The 18,199-nt window shown below is 42.6% G+C and overlaps 1 protein-coding gene across 1 annotated transcript; it reads right to left on the reverse strand.

Moving 5' to 3' along the window:
- Nucleotides 1-13,947: 13,947 nt before the first annotated feature.
- Nucleotides 13,948-18,141, reverse strand: CETN2 (centrin 2). Its single transcript, XM_005888787.3, has 5 exons — nucleotides 18,052-18,141; nucleotides 16,973-17,131; nucleotides 16,585-16,713; nucleotides 14,989-15,126; nucleotides 13,948-14,570 (listed from the first exon to the last, which is right to left on the reverse strand). Exons 1-5 carry the CDS (start codon nucleotides 18,052-18,054, stop codon nucleotides 14,481-14,483), a joined length of 519 nt encoding a protein of 172 aa, XP_005888849.1. The 5' UTR covers nucleotides 18,055-18,141; the 3' UTR covers nucleotides 13,948-14,480.
- Between the last annotated feature and the right edge of the window lie 58 nt (nucleotides 18,142-18,199).

Genomic DNA, 18,199 nt, shown 5'->3' on the forward strand with positions numbered 1-18,199 from the left:
CCTTATGAGAAGAAGAGATTAGAACACAGACAGGCAGAGGGAAGACCACATGAGGACACAGGGCAAAGGTTGCCATCTACATGCCAAGGAGAGAGGCCTCAGAAGGAACAGCTGTATTGACCCTTGATCTCAGACTTCCAGCCTCCAGAAGTGGGAGACAATAGGTTTAAGCCCCTCAGTGGTTGGTATTTCATTATGGCGGCCCCAACAGATAATAGGGGGCTTCCCTGGTAGCTCAGATGGTAAAGAACCTGCCAGCAATGCAGGAGACCCAGGTTTGAGCCCTGGTTCAGGAAGATCCCCCTGAGAAGGAAATGGCAACCCACTCCAGTATTCTTGCCTGGAGAATTCCATGGACAGAGGAGCCTGGCGGGCTCCAGTCCATGGGGTCACAACGAGTCAGACATGACTGAGTGACTAACACACACACAACAGACTAATGTGTCCTTCAGTGCTCCCACTTGTGTGAGGTACAGACCACAAGTATCTCACAGAGCAGTACCTGCAACTCGGAGAGATTAAGTACCTTGCTTGGGCCCATGCAAGCTACCAAGCAGCCCAAACCAGGACTCAGATTCAGCTTAGTCTGACACTCAAGGCTGTGTTGATATCTCAGGCAGCCTGAGTGGGTTGCACTGAAGCTTATCCAATTCAGAACATCTGGATCTGTTTCTCTCTGCTGTCCTGTAGGCTAAGGGACGTCTGACATGACTCTCCTGTCCCAGGGCCCATGACCAGCACATTTCTGCCCAAGATTCCAGTTTCTCAAAGCTTCCTGGTCATTGGCACCTGTGCTCCAGGCTGAGATGATCCCCCTGGATAGAAGGACACCTTTCACAGAAGGACAACAAGGCCATATTGACATTTTCTGTCCAGAATACAAAACAAAAGAGTGGACATAAAAGGCCTTTGAAAAGTGTCAGTAGAAAAGTAGCAGTTGCATGGGGTCCCTAAGCCCTTCAACACTAGAAGATACTTTTCTTTAGTGTTAAAGTGACTGTACCAGGAAAATGAAAATTCTGCTGCCTTCATGCGGGGGTAGGGGTGGAGTGAAATTCAGCTCTCTGTGACTCTCCCCTTTCATCCCCAAGACAGCCAAGTATCTCCCTAAGCAAAGAACTACCTACCCAGAGAAAACCATGGCTCTCCCCTGGAAAGAAAAAGCAACTGCAGTTGGTTAAGAGGATGGATGTTTTTGTTAACAGTGCTTTATCAAGGTACAATGTACATACAAAACCACAGGGAAAAAATTGCACAGATATGGCAGCCTGGATGGGAGGGGAGTATGGGGGAGAACAGATACATGTATATGCATGGCTGAATCCATTCAAGTTTTTAAAAATAAGGAGAACAAAAAATTGCACAAATCAGAAGTGTAACACTTGAGAAATCTGTGATCATCATGTAGATCAAAATGATAATTGTGGTTGCTAAGTGGAAATCCCCACCTCTCTACAACAAAATTTCCATGCATAGTGTGACAACTCTGATTGTGCGAGGTATTGAGCCCCAAGGATGCAGAGTTGAAGGTCAGTGGAGTAGATGACCTTGCTAACCTAGTAGAAGCAGAGCGATGACAGAGATCAGGGGATAGGGAAACACAGAGAGGAGCATAGATCCAAGTCAAGCCATCATGAAAGATTCCCTTTGAGTATGTGACAGATAAGCTGGATCATGTAGGATAAGAATGAGTCTGCTGGGGAAGAGAAGAAATAAGTGGATATTGTAGACATAAGAGTGTGTGGAGGCTTAAGGGTATCAAACAGTTTAGGAGAAAGACTTCAGGGTAAATACAGCATAGGATGGCTCACTTGGGGTCAGAAACAAGATATAATTATAGAGAAATGAAAGCAAGGTTCTTGTGTGACTTAGAAGCTGTTTCTGAAGTCAGAACAGTTAGTGCCTAATGTTCATGTCAGATTTTATTGCTGTGGTCAAAGGCTGTTACACAATACACAGGGCAAAGAGCAGGGACTGCAGGATTCTCACAGCAACATTCAGAATAAATGTGAGTCTCTGCCTGACAAGTGATATTGCAGAGCAAGTTATATAAATGGAATTACTCATCTAATCGATCACAGCACAAATTGATCAAGGTATCTAAAATCAGCTCAGCAGTGATGTTTAAAATGGTCAAAGATGTTTAAACTCAACAAACCTAAACACATGTTTCACCTCATTGTCCCAGCATATCATTTTCTCCTTCTTTAATCATTTGTTTTATTTTGTCACCAGAACATATATTTCCAAGTGTCCTTAAATCCTTTCTGAAAAAAAAAGAAAAATTAACACCTAAATAGCCACATACATATGTACATCAGAAACAGTCCATCCTTTTCCAGCATCCCTGACATAAACCTAACTGTTATATACACTCAAGTCTGTTTCAAGACCATTACTTCTGTTCCAATAATCAATGTTTTTCCTGGTTTTATACCGCACTGGTTTTATTTACTATGGTTATTTCCCTTTAAACTTCCAAACATTCTCAACTCTCTCCCATTAAAAACAAAATAATAAAAGTTCATCCCCGTGACACTTCCACATGACCACTGGTACTATCCTTCTCTTCTTACCCTTTTATAGTCAACTTTCTCAAAAATGTTCTACATACATTCCTCTACTTACCATCACCCTAGGACCCCACATTTTGGTTTCCACAGAAATCTTCTTGCTAAGGTCTGTCTCCTGACACACTCTCCCCTTGCTTTTATGACATTTTCATTCCCTTAAATTTTCTGCAGTCACTTTCCTTATTTTCAGTCTCTTTACTTTGCCTCTCCTCCTCTTTCCATTTCTTAAACACCGAAGCTCCCAGGACTTTGGTCCTGGGTAGCCTTCTCTTAGTATGCACACTACACAGTCACCCTAGGAGGGCTCCCCACAGCTATATTATCTGTGACACAGACGATTCTACATGTTCATCAAACACCATTTCTTTTTCCTACTTTACTTGTGGCTAGGATACATTTCCCAGAATCCCTTCTGATTCAGTGTAGACATGTGACTGATTTCTCACCAAATGAATGTAGGGGAAAGAGACTATGAAACTTGCAGGTCTGGCCACTCAAATCTCACATGTGGTCCTCCAAGATTTGTCTCTTTACTCATCTTTCAGCCATGTACAAAGAAGTCAGTGGAGATTTTGAAGCTCCTAGGGGACTTTGGAGCTACTGGACAGAAGGAAGCTTGGTCCCTGATATCCAGTACGGAGTCAAGCCTAGGCAGCACCCCAAGCCATCTCCAGTGATTTGAACTATGACATGAGTGAAAAATAATACTTTCTTGAGTTAGCTTACTGAGACACAAAGATTGTTTGATACAGCAGTTAACTCTCACTAACTGATATACCATCTTTATGCTAACAACAACCAAATATATGAATTTCAGGCTTGTATTGATACTTCTTATTGTGCATCAAATAAGTGACAATTGACAATGGTTGTCCAAATGAGAAGACAATTTTTTAAGTTTATCAGTCATTTATTTTTCATGCAACAAGTATCTATTGAGTACCTACTGTGCACCAGGCACTGTACTAGGCTCTACATTTGCAATGATGAACAAACACAGGTCCAGGCCTTGCTCTTAAGAATTGTTCAGGTTGCTTTACTGCAGTGAAATATACATAACATAATATTTGTCATTTAAACTGTTTATAAGTGTATAATTTCATGACATAAATAGTTACCATTGCTGCTGCTGCTAAGTTGCTTCAGTCATGTCCGACTCTGTGTGACCCCATAGTCGGCAGCCCAGGCTCCCCCATCCCTGGGATTCTCCAGGCAAGAACACTGGAGTGGGTTGCCATTTCCTTTTCCAATGTATGAAAGTGAAAAGTGAAAGTGAAGTCGCTCAGTCGTGTCCGACTCCTAGTGACCCCATGGACTGCAGCCTACCAGGCTCCTCCGTCTATGGGATTTTCCAGGCAAGAGTACTGGAGTGGGGTGCCATCGCCTTCTCCGAGTTACCATTGCAACTATCTATACTCAAAAACTTCATCATCACAAGTGAAAACTCTGTCTCCATTAAATAATATCTCTCCCTCCTCTCCCCTCAGCCCCTGGTAACTTGTATTCTATTTTTTCATGCTTGTGCTCAGTCACATCAGTCATGTCTGACTGACTCTTTGCAACCCTATGGACTGTAGTGTGGCAGCCTCCTCTGTCCGTGAGATTCTCCAGGCAAGAATACTAGAGTGGGTTGCCACGCCCTCCTCCAGTGAATCTTTCTGACACAGGGATCAAAGCTGCATCTCCTGTATTGCAGGTGGATTCTTTACCACTGAGCCACCAAGGAAGCCCATTCTACTTTCTATCTCTATGTATTTGTCTAATCTAGGTACATGATACAAGTGGAAAAATACAATATTTGTCTTTCTGTGTCTGACTTTTCTCCCTAAGCAAAATGTTTTCAGAGTCCATCCATATTATAGCATGTATCAAATTTTCATTCCTTTTTACAGATGAATAATATTCCATTGTATTATATAAAACATGTTTTGTTTATCCATTCATCTGTTGATGGACACTTGAGTTTCCACCTTTTGGTTACTGTAAATAATGTTTCTATGAACACGAATGTGCAAACTCTTTTTAGGTCTGTACTTTCAGTTCTTTTTGTGATACATCTAAGAGTGGAATTGTTGAGTCATATGGTAGTTTAATGTCTAATCTTCTGATAAATCACCAAATTATTTTCCAAAATATCTGCACCATTTTATACTCCTACCAGCAATGAACCAGGGTTCCAATGTTTTCACATCCTTCCCAATACTTATTTTCCATTTTTTCTGGCTATCCTAGTGCGTGTGAAGCGTTGTTTACTAATATTTTTAAACAGAAAAGTCATATAAGATTTATACAATCTTGTTTTAAGAAATTCAAGCCCAAAGCATGTTAAAAGGAAGAAGTCCATTTCACTAAAGCCCCCTCCTTCTGCTCCCCAGAGAAAATCACTGTTAAAAGTTTGGTGTGCATCCTTTCAAAACCTGTTCTCTGTATTTATATTCTTATATAGGCATGAATGTAAAATTATACATAATGTATATATACATTATGTAGTTAATATCAATTTCCATCCTTCTTTCCACCCCTTCCACTGTTCTTTCTGTTAGAGAAATTCCACCCCTGAAATCTTACCCTATAGCTTACCCCACTGGTTATAATGTGGTCATTGATGTCCTGTAAGAACAAGCTGTGTTGACTAGTTTTATCACTAGCAGCAGAATTTTAGTATCTTTCTCATGGAGAAGGAAATGGCAACGCATTCCAGTATTCTTGCCTGGAAAATCCCATGGACGGAGGAGCCTGGTAGGCTACAGTCCTTGGGGTCACAAAGAGTTGGACATGACTGAGTGACTTCACTTTCACTTTCATGCAGAAAATATCACCTAGGAAGTCTTGGGTATATTTCCCTATCACATATACTAACAATTCTTTATGCTCCTTTCCTTCTTTGAAATTGCTTCATCTAGGGAAAAAAAAGAAAAAAGAAAGATTTTCTCCCTCTTAAAACAAATGTCCAACAGTTTCAAATGAGTAGCAGGTAGTATTTGAGAAGACATTGCCGTCTGCTGGCTGTATTAGTTGAGGTTCTCCAGAATAGAAGGTTTTATATATATAAATCATCACTTATTGGTTTTGTTTTACATATATATACAATACATACACACACACACACACACACACACACACACACACACATATATATATATATATATATATATATATATATATATGTAGAGAGAGAGAGATAAAAAGACAGACAGGGACAGATTAGCTGGAAGGATTATAGAAGCTGACTTGTCTCAAGATCTGCAGGGTGAGTCAGCAAGCTTGAGACTCAGGAGAGCTGATGGCATACGTTTTAGTCTGAGGGTGAAGATCTAGAAATGAGGACAGCCAGTGGTGTGGTTCCAGTCTGAAAACTGGCAGACTCAAGACCCAGGAAGAGCCAGAGTCCCAGTTCAAAGAAGAGATTCTTTCTCTGTGACTCAGTGGAATTGTCAGCCTTTTTTGCTCTACTCATGACTTCCACTGATTGAATGAGACCCAACCATGTTAAGGAGAGCAATCTGCTTTTCTTAGTTCATAGATGTAAATGTTAATCTCATCCAAAAACATCATCATAGAAACACCCAAAATAACGTTTGACACTCCATGATTCAGTCAAGTTGACACAAAAAATTAATAATTGGACTGGTCATATGAACTGCTTTGGAGACCAAACCCATAGCAGAAAGCTGTGGTGTATTTAAGCAATTTCCTTGATAGGTGTTATAAGCAATCAAAATTCTAAGTAAGAAATTAAGAATAGAAAAACATGTTAATCAACCCAGAGAGAAAAAGAATAAGCTCAATCATCTAGTTTTCACTTAAAAGTATTTAAGCTAATTGAAACAAGGAGCACGTTGTCTTAGACAGCAGAGTGATAGAGTAGAAATATCATGAACTCTAGAGCCAGAAACTCTGAGCTTGAGTCTTGGCTGCTGTGCTTAACCTTTCTGAGCCTCAGGTATTTTATCTGTAATATGGGGTAATAATAGTTCCTGCCCAATGCTGATGATTCAAGGATCAAGATTGCCCCAATTCTTTATGATTTATAAAGGACTAAGAGTTTGGGATATCGTGGGTCTGGGTGTTATAGACCACTGTCTGTAGAATGATTGATTAATTCTGACTATGGATGAGGAAACGACCAGAATTTGGGAGAAAAAAATAATAATGACATTTTGAGGTTTACAACAATGACAGCCAAGCGTGGGTGGACATCAAACATGAACTTAGATTAGAGGACCTGAGAAAGCAGACTCCAGGAAGAAAAAGGAAGAAAGCAAAATAGCACACAACACAATTTGCAGCACTACTGCTAAAGACTCTAGAAGGGAAGAGGACTCTGAAAAAGGAAGATTGTAAAAAGGGGAAATCTGCTTTCATTACTTCAAATTCCACAGCAAATACTATCCCAGAAATTTCCCAATCCCAGATAATGCAAATATGACTTTTAAAAGTCAGCCATGTGGCTATGCAGGGAAATGAGCTCATATTACAGAAAGATATATACTTCCACCCTTGCTCCTATACGCAATTCTCAACACAGCTACCAGTGTGATACTTTTCAGTACAATGCAGGTTATCTTCCTGCTCAGTTCTCAGTGATGATAATCCACTGTCTGCAAAATATAACCCTTACTTATGGGGTTTATGAGGCCTTACCTTACCCAACCCCTGCCTTCTGCAACCTGACATTTTTCGCTTTGTTCACTTTGCTACAGCCACATAGACCTCCTCACTGTTCCACAGGCCTTTATACTTGGCGTTCTCTCTACTGCAGTACTCTTTCCCCAGATCTTCTCATGGCTTCAGGTCTTTGCTTGAATGTCATCCCCACAGTCAATCCTACAGGAAATCACCCTGAATTGGAGGGACTGATGCTGAAGCTGAAGCTCCAATACTTTTGGCCACCTGATGCAAGGAGCTGACTCATTGGAAAAGACCTTGATGCTGGGAAAGACTGAAGGCAGGAGGAGAAGGGGATGACAGAGGATGAGATGCTTGGATGGCATCACCCACTTGATGGACCTGAGTTTGAACAAGCTCAGGGAGATGGTGAAGGACAGGGTAGCCTGGTGTGCTGTAGTCCATGGGGTTGCAAAGAGTCAGACACAATTGAGCAACTGAACAACAACATCCCCACAGAGAGTCCTTCCCTGACCATCCTGTCTAAAATAGCAACCCTTCATCCTTTTCTATCTTCTTTTCTCGCTTTATTTTATTGAGATCATTTTTCCATCTCCTTCATCAGAATGTAAATCCCATGAGTATGTATTTTGTTTACTTAAGGGCCTGAGTCAAAATAGATGCTCATTATTGCTGAATAAATGACATGCTGTGCTGTGCTGTGCTTAATCGCTCAGTTGTGTCTGACTCTTTGCAACCCCCATGGAGCCCACCAGGCTCCTCTGTTTATGGGGATTCTCCAGGCAGGAATACTGGAGTGGGTTGCCATGCCCTCCTCCAGGACCTTTCCAACCCAGAGATCAAACCCAGGTCTCCCACACTGCATGCAGATTCTTTACTGACTGAGCCACCAGGAAAGTCCAAGAACACTGGAGTGAGTAGCCTATCCCTTCTCCAGCAGCTACCAGGGAAGGGGAAAATGATAAATAAATTGAAAAGATAGAATGAAAGATAAGAGATACTGCTTGATTTTTTTTTTAATAAAAGCAATGGTATGAATCCCAAAGAACCATTTCAGGAAGGCTAGACCTGAAAATGGATTGAAGCTTTCAAAAATTGCTGAAGACAAATAAGTAAAAGGCCTTTTAATCAGTATGGAGAAAGAAAAACTTCTTAAAGAAAATAGATACTCTTTTGTTAGTATTTTCCCTCAAGAAGATTGACTTTCAAGCTAATAAAGGCTAAAAGGGTTGGGAGAGGAGGTCTAGACAGGGACAGAGACCTCGTGGTAGAGATTCCCAGACCCCAGGGTGGCAAGAAAGCATCAGTCTCAGGCTCTGCATGGAAATGATGCTGGGGCTCACCCATGTAAATACCAGGGCAGAGCCAAGAAACAGGCAGATTTCAGGGAATACCTGTGTGGACAGAGGACCACAAACCAGGTCTCACACACTATGACTATTATTACTACTACACAAGTAAGGATTAAATATTCCAATATATATAAAGAGCTTAGAACAGTGTATAGCACATGGTATGGATTCAAAAAACATTTGGTGAATGAAGAAATTCAACATAATGTTACAGGTTTATGTATTTCCCTGTATTTCCCAAATGGCAATGCCCAATTCTGAGGCAGTGTGTCAGAATCTCTTTAGTTCTGATAAAAGTTTCCCATCTGCCTGTACCTACAAATCATGCATGCTATTTAAGAGGTTTAAGAACCTCCTTGGGGTAATTCATGGACCTCTGAAGCAAAAGTGTCCCAGGTTAGGAATTCTTGTTCTAAAGGTATCTCCCTAAATCGTACCACGGGGATAAATGGTGTAACTACCAAACCCTATAGTTGAGGATTTTAGCCAAATTCTGAATTTCCTTGTTCACCAAATATTTTTGAATGCCTACTATGTGCAATGTATTGTTCTAACCTCTTTAGATATATTGGATTATTTAATCCTTACAAGTGCCCTTGAGGTAGATTCTATTAATAAACCCTCTTTGAACCCTCCTACACTGTTTTTGGGAGTGTAAATTGATGCAGCCACTATGGAGAATAGTATAGAGGTCCACTAAAGAACTAAAAATGGAACTACCATGTGATTCAGTAATCCCATTACTGGGCATATATCTGGAGAAAAGTATAATTTGAAAAGGTACTTGCACCCCAGTGTTCATGGCAGCACTATTTACAACAGCCAGGACATGGAAGCAACCTAAATGCCCATCAACAGAGGAATGAATAAAGAAGATGTGATATACGTATATGGAATATTACTCAGCCAATAAAAAGGAACAAAATTGTGTCATTTGTAGAGACATGGATGGAGCTACAGACTGTCATACAGACTGAAGTCAGAAAGAGAAAGATAAACATCATACAATATCACTCACACAGGGATTCTAATTTTTAAAAAATAATATAAATGAACTTATTTACAAAACAGAAACAGACTCACAGATTTTGAAAATAAACTTATGGTTACCAAAGGGGAAACATGGAGCAAAGGGTAAATCAGGAATTTGAGACTGACATATACACACTCAGTTCAGTTCAGTTCAGTTCAGTCGCTTAGCCGTGTCCAACTCTTTGCGACCCCATGAATCACAGCACGCCAGGCCTCCCTGTCCATCACCAACTCCTGGAGTTCACTCAGACTCACGTCCATTGAGTCAGTGATGCCATCCAGTTATCTCATCCTCTGTCGTCCCCTTCTCCTCCTGCCCCCAATCCTCCCAGCATCAGAGTCGTTTCCAATGAGTCAACTCTTCACATGAGGTGGCCAAAGTACTGGAGTTTCAGCTTTAGCATCATTCCTTCCAAAGAACACCCAGGACTCATCTCCTTTAGAATGGAGTGGTTGGATCTCCTTGCAGTCCAAGGGACTCTCAAGAGTCTTCTCCAACACCACAGTTCAAAAGCATCAATTCTTCGGTGCTCAGCTTTCTTTACAGTCCAACTCTCACATCCATACACTTGGAGGAATAAAGGAAGTTTTTCAGTGAGAGAGACACGTATGAGTTTGCTGGGGTGGAAACAACAAAGTCCCACAGATTCAGGGCCTTAAACAACAGACATTTTTTGTCTCCCAGTTCTGGAACCTAGAAGTGCAAATTCAAAGCATTGGCAGAACTGGTTCTGTCTAAGGCTGTGAGGAAAGGATCTAGTCCAGGCTTCTCTCATTAGCTTACAGATAATTGTCTCTGTCTCCTCATTGGCTTCCCTCTATGCATGCCTGCATACGGATTTCCAAATTTACCTTTTCCAGTCAGATTGGATGGGGGCCCACCTTAGTGAACTCATTATATCTCCAAATACAGTCACATTCTATATTCAGTCATATTCATATTCAGTCATATTCAGCCCTAAGGTCCTGAGGGCTAGGACTGCAACATATCTTTTAAGGAAAGACAATTCAGGCCATAAGAAGGCACAATGAACAGAAAAAAACCACAGAATGTTAGAATCCTCAATCAGTTAATAAACCCTTGCTACAGGATCAACAGTGCTGGCAAATGAGGAGGACTGATTGTGAATAGAGCATCTTACTGGGCACAAAGCATGGCTATGAAGAAGTCAAAAGCACGTTTGTACCCTTCCCTTGAGAAATGTTCAGTGTAGCTGGGAAATCTCAATAAGGCCATGTAGGAGATAAACAATTTTGCCCTGCAAACACTCAAAAATGCAAACATGTCATTTTATTATCTTTTAATTAGATTTACTCAAGTATCCAACTAGACAAGCTATCATTCCATCAGTGTTCACACCTGGTAGCTTTTCTGAGAGGTCCACAGCCCTGCCAGGATTCTAGACACTGTGGCATCCTCTCCGTCACACTCCAAGGCTGGGTGGAACCACAGCCCTCTCAAGGCACCTGAGAAGATCCAGCTTAAATCACTGAGCTCCACATAATAACGTTCCTTGGAGCCTCTCTGTCCTGGGACTCCACCTAGTGGCAAGAGACATATCTGCAAGGCTGTTGTCTAAGTTTTATCTAGGAAGCAGCCCACGAGTCCTCCTCAGTTCAGTTCACTTCAGTCGCTCAGTTGTGTCCGACTCTTTGCGACCCCATGGACTGCAGCACACCAGGCTTTCCTGTCGCCCCCTTATCCTGCCTTCCATCTTTCCCAGCATCAGGGTCTCTTCCAATGAGTCAGCTCTTTGCATTAGGTGGCCAAAGTATTGGAACTTCAGTATCTGTCCTTCCAATGAATATTCAGGGCTGATTTCCTTTAGGATTGACTGGTTGGATCTCCTTGAAGTCCAAGGGACTCTCAAGAGTCTTCTTCAGCAGCACAGTTTGAAAGCACCAATGTAGGAATCCCTGCTCCCTCCTCTTCCCTCTTTCCCCCTCCCCACAACTCTCATACAGCTCTCTAGTCCATCCTCCTGTGAACTGGTCTCTGTCAAAATCTTGTATCATGAAAATTCCACACCCACTCTCCCACAGCTCTCTGGTCCAACATGGACCGAACTCTGTACCCTATCCCTTCCCATCACCTCTGATCACACTCTAGTTCTCTGTTCCAACTGAACATGATCTCATACCTTCCCCTCAGCACCCCCAAGCTCCTACAGCCCTGATCCATGTGCACAGAAACCAACCCTTGCTCCCCGTCCCTCTCCTTTCCCCTCCCATCACTTTATCCTACTCACATGGATGGACCGCAGTCCCTTACTTCCCAGTCTCCTTGTAGTCCCCAATATCTTTCTGACCCATCCCCCGTTGATTTGACCTCTGCTACCCCTCCCAGTCCACTCTGTCCTACTGCCCCTTCATCTCTCTGGTCCACTCACAGGACAGACCCCTGTTCCCTCTCTTTCTCTGCCCATCCCCACCATCCCCCTCCAGCTCTGCAGACCATCCTCAGGAACTGAGCTACCTTGCCCCTCCCTTCCTATCCACCCCTACACTGCCCAGAATTTACCGAACCACTCCCCCTACACCTCTTGGGCCAGCCTCGTATGAACTAACCTCTACTCCCTTCTCTTTTCACTACCCTCACCTACCATCCCCTTCAGCTAACTGACCCCAGCCTCCTCTCTGTTCACAGCTCCCTACCCCCTTGCAGCTCTCTTCTGCCGTGAACTGGCCCCAGATCCTTCACCATCCCCATCTTTCTGACTCTCCACTGAGCAACTGCACAGATTTGGTAAGAACATTGTGTGTCCTTATCCTTAGGGCTTCCCTGGTGGCTCAGAGGTAAAGCCTCTGCCTGCAATGCAGGAGACCCGGGTTTGATCCCTGAGTCAGGAAGATCCCCTGGAGAAGGAAATGGCAACCCATTCTAGTACTCTTGCCTGGAAAATTCTGTGGGCTACAATCCATGGAGTCGCAAAGAGTCAGAAATGACTGAGCAACTTCACTTTCACTTTCACTACCCTTTGGGATAACATGTTACTTGCCACTCTACCTTCCTCCAAGAAATTCTGACTTTTATTTCATTTAGGAGAACATTAGGCAGAAGGAGATAAGAATGTTTCCAGGGTGACAGTTAACAGTGAAATGGCAAGTGGGGCCTACTTTTTTCACTCCTTTCCAATACTGTATGTCTTTTATCAGATCATATGCCTCTTATTAAAAAACATCAATATGACGAAGGTCAAATCCTCACAGGAAATGCTGTCAACTCAACTGTGGGGACAGTAATTAAAAAAGCTTCACGGACCCACATTTAACAAAAACCTTGTGACAAACACAACAAAGGAATGAGTGAGAATGAATACTTTTGAAATGCCTCCTTCCCAGACACTGTAAATCCAGGCCTTTGTTGTTAAGTTTTCATTGAACCCCCCCAATGATTTTGAGTTAAGCAGAACTCTTCTCCCTACAGACAAGAGGCCTGGGGTGCCCAGAGAAGTCGCCTGCAGCAAATTACACAGCCAGGAAGAGGTGAAGCCCACGTGAGAACCCTGCTCCAAGGCTCCCCCCACATCTCACTGTTTCTCAAGGAGCAGTCCCTCCAGGATGCTGTCCAGAGACAAGGCCTGGGGTCACTCCTCTTTACATGCAGCACACATAGGGCTACTAGTTCAAATATAGGACACCCAGGTAAATTGATCTGAATTTCAGATCAATGATGAAGAAACAACAAAATGGCCAAATGGGATATACTTATACTAAAAAAAAAAAATTGATCGGAAATTCAAACTGACCTAGGTGTCCTCTTTTTATTGGTTAAATCAGGCAACCCTCTCCAGGATTAGGATGCCCTATCAGAAGCCTGAAACCCACATGCGGGTGAATGTTGGTCATTTTTCATTCATCCTCATCCCTTCTTGCTCCCCACCTTCAGTCTGGGGCAGAGACTTTAATGGCATCTGCCAGGATTTCTCTTGTAATTCATCTCCATAGGGCCAAGAGGGAGCTGGACAAGGTCACTGGACCCAACCCACACTGAGATTCTGAGACACCATCCAGCAAATCAACTAACAAGAGGTTGGCTAAGCTCTACCTACTGTCATAATCACCTGGCTCTCACCAATTTTTCCTAAGCACAAATTACCAGTAAGACCCTTTTCCAGCTGTACACTTTGCCAAAACTATTTTTAGGGCATCATTTAGGCTGATGCAAAATGATCAACTAATTTCACAAACTGACAGGTTCCCAAGGCAAAAACCAATTCATGTTAGTAGGAAAGGGTTATTTTGTTTTCTGTTCTCAGGCTGGCAAGGAGTTTGGGATCTACCAGGCTACCTTCAACAAAATGATTTAGAAGCTGAACTCATAGTCAAGGCTAAAGAACTCATCCTTAGAGAATAAGAGCTCAAATAAGAAAGGCTTTATTTGAAAATAAAACAAATAGCCCATACACACACACACACACACACATCCAAATGCAAGTAAGAGTTCACTGGGTTTTATAAAAGAGAAAGCTGCACTCAGATGTCAATTAAAATTGGAACCATTGAAGAGATGCTCCCTGCTTGTGGTGACATGGGTACAATGTGTGCTTGAGAAGAAGTTGTTTGGCGGTGGCATAAATGTGGGAATGCAGGACAAGAGTTAAGCAATACAAGGCAGAATGGCAGGTGGGCAAAAGCTCAAAGACCCTTTTCTCCATTCTAATATGCTTTTTTTCTGCCCTGGGGAATTAAAGCAGTCACCCGGTCACCTTACAAAGAACCTCAATTTCAAAGAACACTTTCAAAAGTTGAAAATAGATTTAGAGTTGTTACTAAAGTTATACTGAGATGTCAGTGGGGAAAAATAATTTACATTTTCAAAAACCAGGCTTCACACAATGGCAGGCACTAAACCGAGTTCCCTGTGCTCATGGTAGAAAAGCTGAGACTGATCTTAATAAAGGCTCGTCTTCTTCATGATGCGCAGGAACTCCTGCTCATTGACTTCTCCGTCTCCATCTCGATCAGCTTCATCAATCATTTCCTGCAGGACAGGAAAGATTCCACTTAGAGCAATTCATAAATGTAACAAAAGTATGACTAAGTAATCAGCTTTCATAATGATGCACGAATAGACAATGTGGTCCACCTGCTGCAAATGGGCTGACTTTTATAATAAGGTTGGTTCCTGAAAAGTCATTTGAAAACCAAGTCATGCTATGCCACATGTGCATCGCCTAGAAAGCAGCTCAAAAGCCGCCCTGACTAGGGAGATTCTTAAAACCTAAAACTATCCACGGGTATATTTTTCTGGGAGCAGCATCCATAGGCTTGTCTCACTAGGAAAAGAGAAATTAAGTAGTCAGCAGAGTGACAAGAGAACACTCATTTTTCTTCAAATGTAACCTGAGAAAATGGAACTCAAAAAAGTCACACGGGACTCCAGGCTGAGCATCACAAACCTGCAGCTCCTCGTCAGAGAGGTTCTCACCCAACTCCTTGGCCACACGTTTGAGGTTTTTGAACGATATCTTCCCAGTCTCATCATCATCAAAGAGCTTGAAGGCTTTCAGGATTTCTTCTTTGGTATCCTTCTCAGACTTAACAAGCAGAACATAAAACACATGACAACAGGGAGACACTCGTGATTCATATTGACTTGTGTCCTGCAGCCCCACCACTGCCCATCCCCTCTGCCCTGCCCGGATGTCACATGGATCTTGGTGACAGCCTCCATGACTACAGGCGCTGGGTCACAGAAGATCACACAGCAACCAGGGCAGAAAAAGAAGATAAACAATGAAATTATTACAAACCCAGAGGTTAAAAAGGAAATATAAAGGTTTGCATTTAGAACATTTTCTGTACAAACCAAAGAGAAAGTAGATTTGTTTTTAAATTATGGGAACAGAAGGTGGAGTTAGACTTAGGGGAAATACACTGTTTAAGCTGCTAGAAGAGGGATCTTCTTGGTGGGGATGGAGGGGAAGGAAGGAAAGAAAAGGCTATTTCACTTGTTATGAGATCACAAAGTGTTATTGGGATCCCCAGTACTCTAACAGAGGAAAAGAGTAAAATTTCAAGAGCTCCAACTTCAAATATTCCTGAAAGGTAGCTAAAGATAGTGAGAGCTACTAATAAGAGCAATTTGGGAACCAACTCTGAATGCAGGACAGCTTTACTAGGTTATTACAGAATGTTAAACTTCCTGAACTCTTAAATCAGTCCCTGAAGAAAAATATAGATGTGATTAGATGATTTCAAAGCAACAGGATTATTAGAGGAGGAACAGGCCTATGCATTGGGAGGCTCACCTGACACACTGATGGAGCTACTTTTCCACAGGCCAGTAGAATGTAGATGAGCCAAACTAAGGAGGAGCCAGGAGGCCAAAGAGAAATGGACCAAAGGGAACACCCTTCTTATGTGGGACACTCAAGGGACTGAGGGTGACAGGTGAGGTGACATCTTAGCATCTCTCTAGACCATTTGGAGACTAGAGAATGGGTGAATTTAACCTTGGAAGTGGTGAAATACCAAATCCTCTCTGCAGTAAAAAACATAGCCTCAGGCTGAGGCTATCCAGAATACAAACAAATGGGAGAGGAAAGAATTTCAAACTTTAAAGTACAGGGACTTTGCCTTGTCAAAATGTGAGAGACTGTAATATTACTTGTACTATTAAAGGTTTTACTGCTTGTGCTTATCACACTGACATACTGGTTGGAGAAAGAGCAAAAAAAGTGACAGTCCATCCCCTCTGCCCTGCCCTGCCTGGATGTCACATGGTCTTGATGACAGCCTCCATGACTACAGGTACTGGGTCACAGATCACACTTTTACTTCTTTGCAGAGGGTAAAATGACTTTGACTTTGTGGCCTTGAAAAAAGCCAAGTAGAACCTAAACATCCTAGTCCTCAGTCACAGATACTCTCTTTTATCAGTTGAACTCTCCAGTCTGCATTAACTTTTCTTCAGTGAAGACATTTTCATATCTAGATTCAAATTTGTCCACCATTATTGGTGGAAAATATGCTGATCATCTTAGCTAACTTACCATTTTCTGAGTCATCACAGTTAAAAAGTCACTAAAGTTCATTTTTCCTGTCCCTTCTTTATCAATTTCACTTATCATTTTCTTGATCTCTTCTTTTTTCGGTTCAAAGCCCAGCGCCCTCATTGCCACCTACAATGAAAATAGGATCATCTTAACATGCCCATCTAAACCCAGGAGCAGAACCAATGACAGTGCAGACAGCAGTAAGCCAGCCTCTGCTACAATCCTGTTAAAATGAATAGGAATCACTATAACATTAAGCAAATTGATATGTGCACTTAATTTTATTTAATAATTCTTGAGGTAAATAAAGACAGGAAAACACAGCACAGAAGACAAAGAGGCAGAGGAAATTCGAGGCAGCAGAGCAGGAATATACAGAGCTTGCCTTAAGTTCCTTAACATCAATTGTCCCAGTTCCATCAGCATCAAACAGATCAAAGGCTTCTCGAATTTCCTGTTTCTGCTCTTCGGTAAGCTCAGGTTTAGGACTCATCCTTTTTCGCTGGGTAGTTGAAGCCATGTTTGCCTTCTTAAAGTTAGAGGCCTTTATAAGTTTTACAAACACAGAAGCAAAATATTATGTAATAGAGCCCACATTTTACAAAGAAAACAGTTACAATCACATGTGTTTAAAATAGTTTATACCAACGGATTTCAAAACTTTACTTAACAGGAGAGATATCACGGTTTGCTGGAAAAAGCAATAAATCTTTCTATGCACGGTCTGTCCCTACTTCTTTACTATTGTTTGTATAAGCAAGGAGATCCCTTGTTCTTTTGGACCTCTTATTGAAAATCAACCCCAAAGAGAGCTAGCCAAAGAGCTGACTGGGGACAACTGTACGGATAATCAGTTCTCTCAATTTGGGGATCCTTAATTTTAAAAAGGTCCTAGAACGCTGCTCCGCTTTGCTCTAATTTCTCCAATTTTCTGATTACTTCTAGATTTGGCCAAATATTACTAAGGTAAGATGTATATTGTCAATATAGAAAAATAAAATTCAATTCTCTTAGTACACCTGAGCCTTCTCCAAGAAGCTCAAAGCGTTTCCCTAAGTCCCTATATTTAACATTTTAAATACACATTAACAACCAAACATAATAAACTACCCCCGCCCACAGCCCCATCTCCGTGCGGAAACTTTTGTAGAGGCGGCCAGGAGGCCACAGTCTGAGACTGGTCGCGGCCTCGGGAGAATCCGAGTCTTTTTTGCCCAGGGACGGTCTCCAAAGGGGATGGAGAAGGCCAGGGGAACCCGTGGGGGCGGGAAGGGAGCGGCTGTGGCTGAAGGGGAGGCGGTGGCGAATCACAGGCCCAGCAGGACGGCAGGCATCCCTACCCTACCCTTCGGCGAAAGCTCTCAGAGAAGCCAAGAACCGCGCAGGAGAGGCGGCGGGGCCCTGCCAGGCCTGAGAAGGGCTCAGCCTCTGAATGCGGGGCTCGAGGCCGAAGCAAGCACTCACCATCCCGGACGGATTCCACTTCCCGTTGTTACGGCAACCGACGTACACACCGACTCGGCGCCGTTCCCACCGCCCCGCGCGCGTGGCCTCGCTCCCCATTGGCGGACCGCTAGCCGCCGCTCCCCATTGGCTCAGGGCTGGGGTGGGT

Source organism: Bos mutus, chromosome X (assembly GCF_027580195.1).
Source record: "Bos mutus isolate GX-2022 chromosome X, NWIPB_WYAK_1.1, whole genome shotgun sequence".
NCBI classification, from domain to species: Eukaryota; Metazoa; Chordata; class Mammalia; order Artiodactyla; family Bovidae; genus Bos; species Bos mutus.

What these genes read in the sequence shown, in the direction of transcription:
- CETN2 (XM_005888787.3), bottom strand. An exon ending in CTGTGATGACTCAGAAAATG is followed by an intron (nt 15,127 to 16,584) that starts GTAAGTTAGCTA and finishes CTGCTTGTTAAG; the next exon opens with TCTGAGAAGGATACCAAAGA. An exon ending in TCTCTGACGAGGAGCTGCAG is followed by an intron (nt 14,571 to 14,988) that starts GTTTGTGATGCT and finishes CCTGTCCTGCAG; the next exon opens with GAAATGATTGATGAAGCTGA.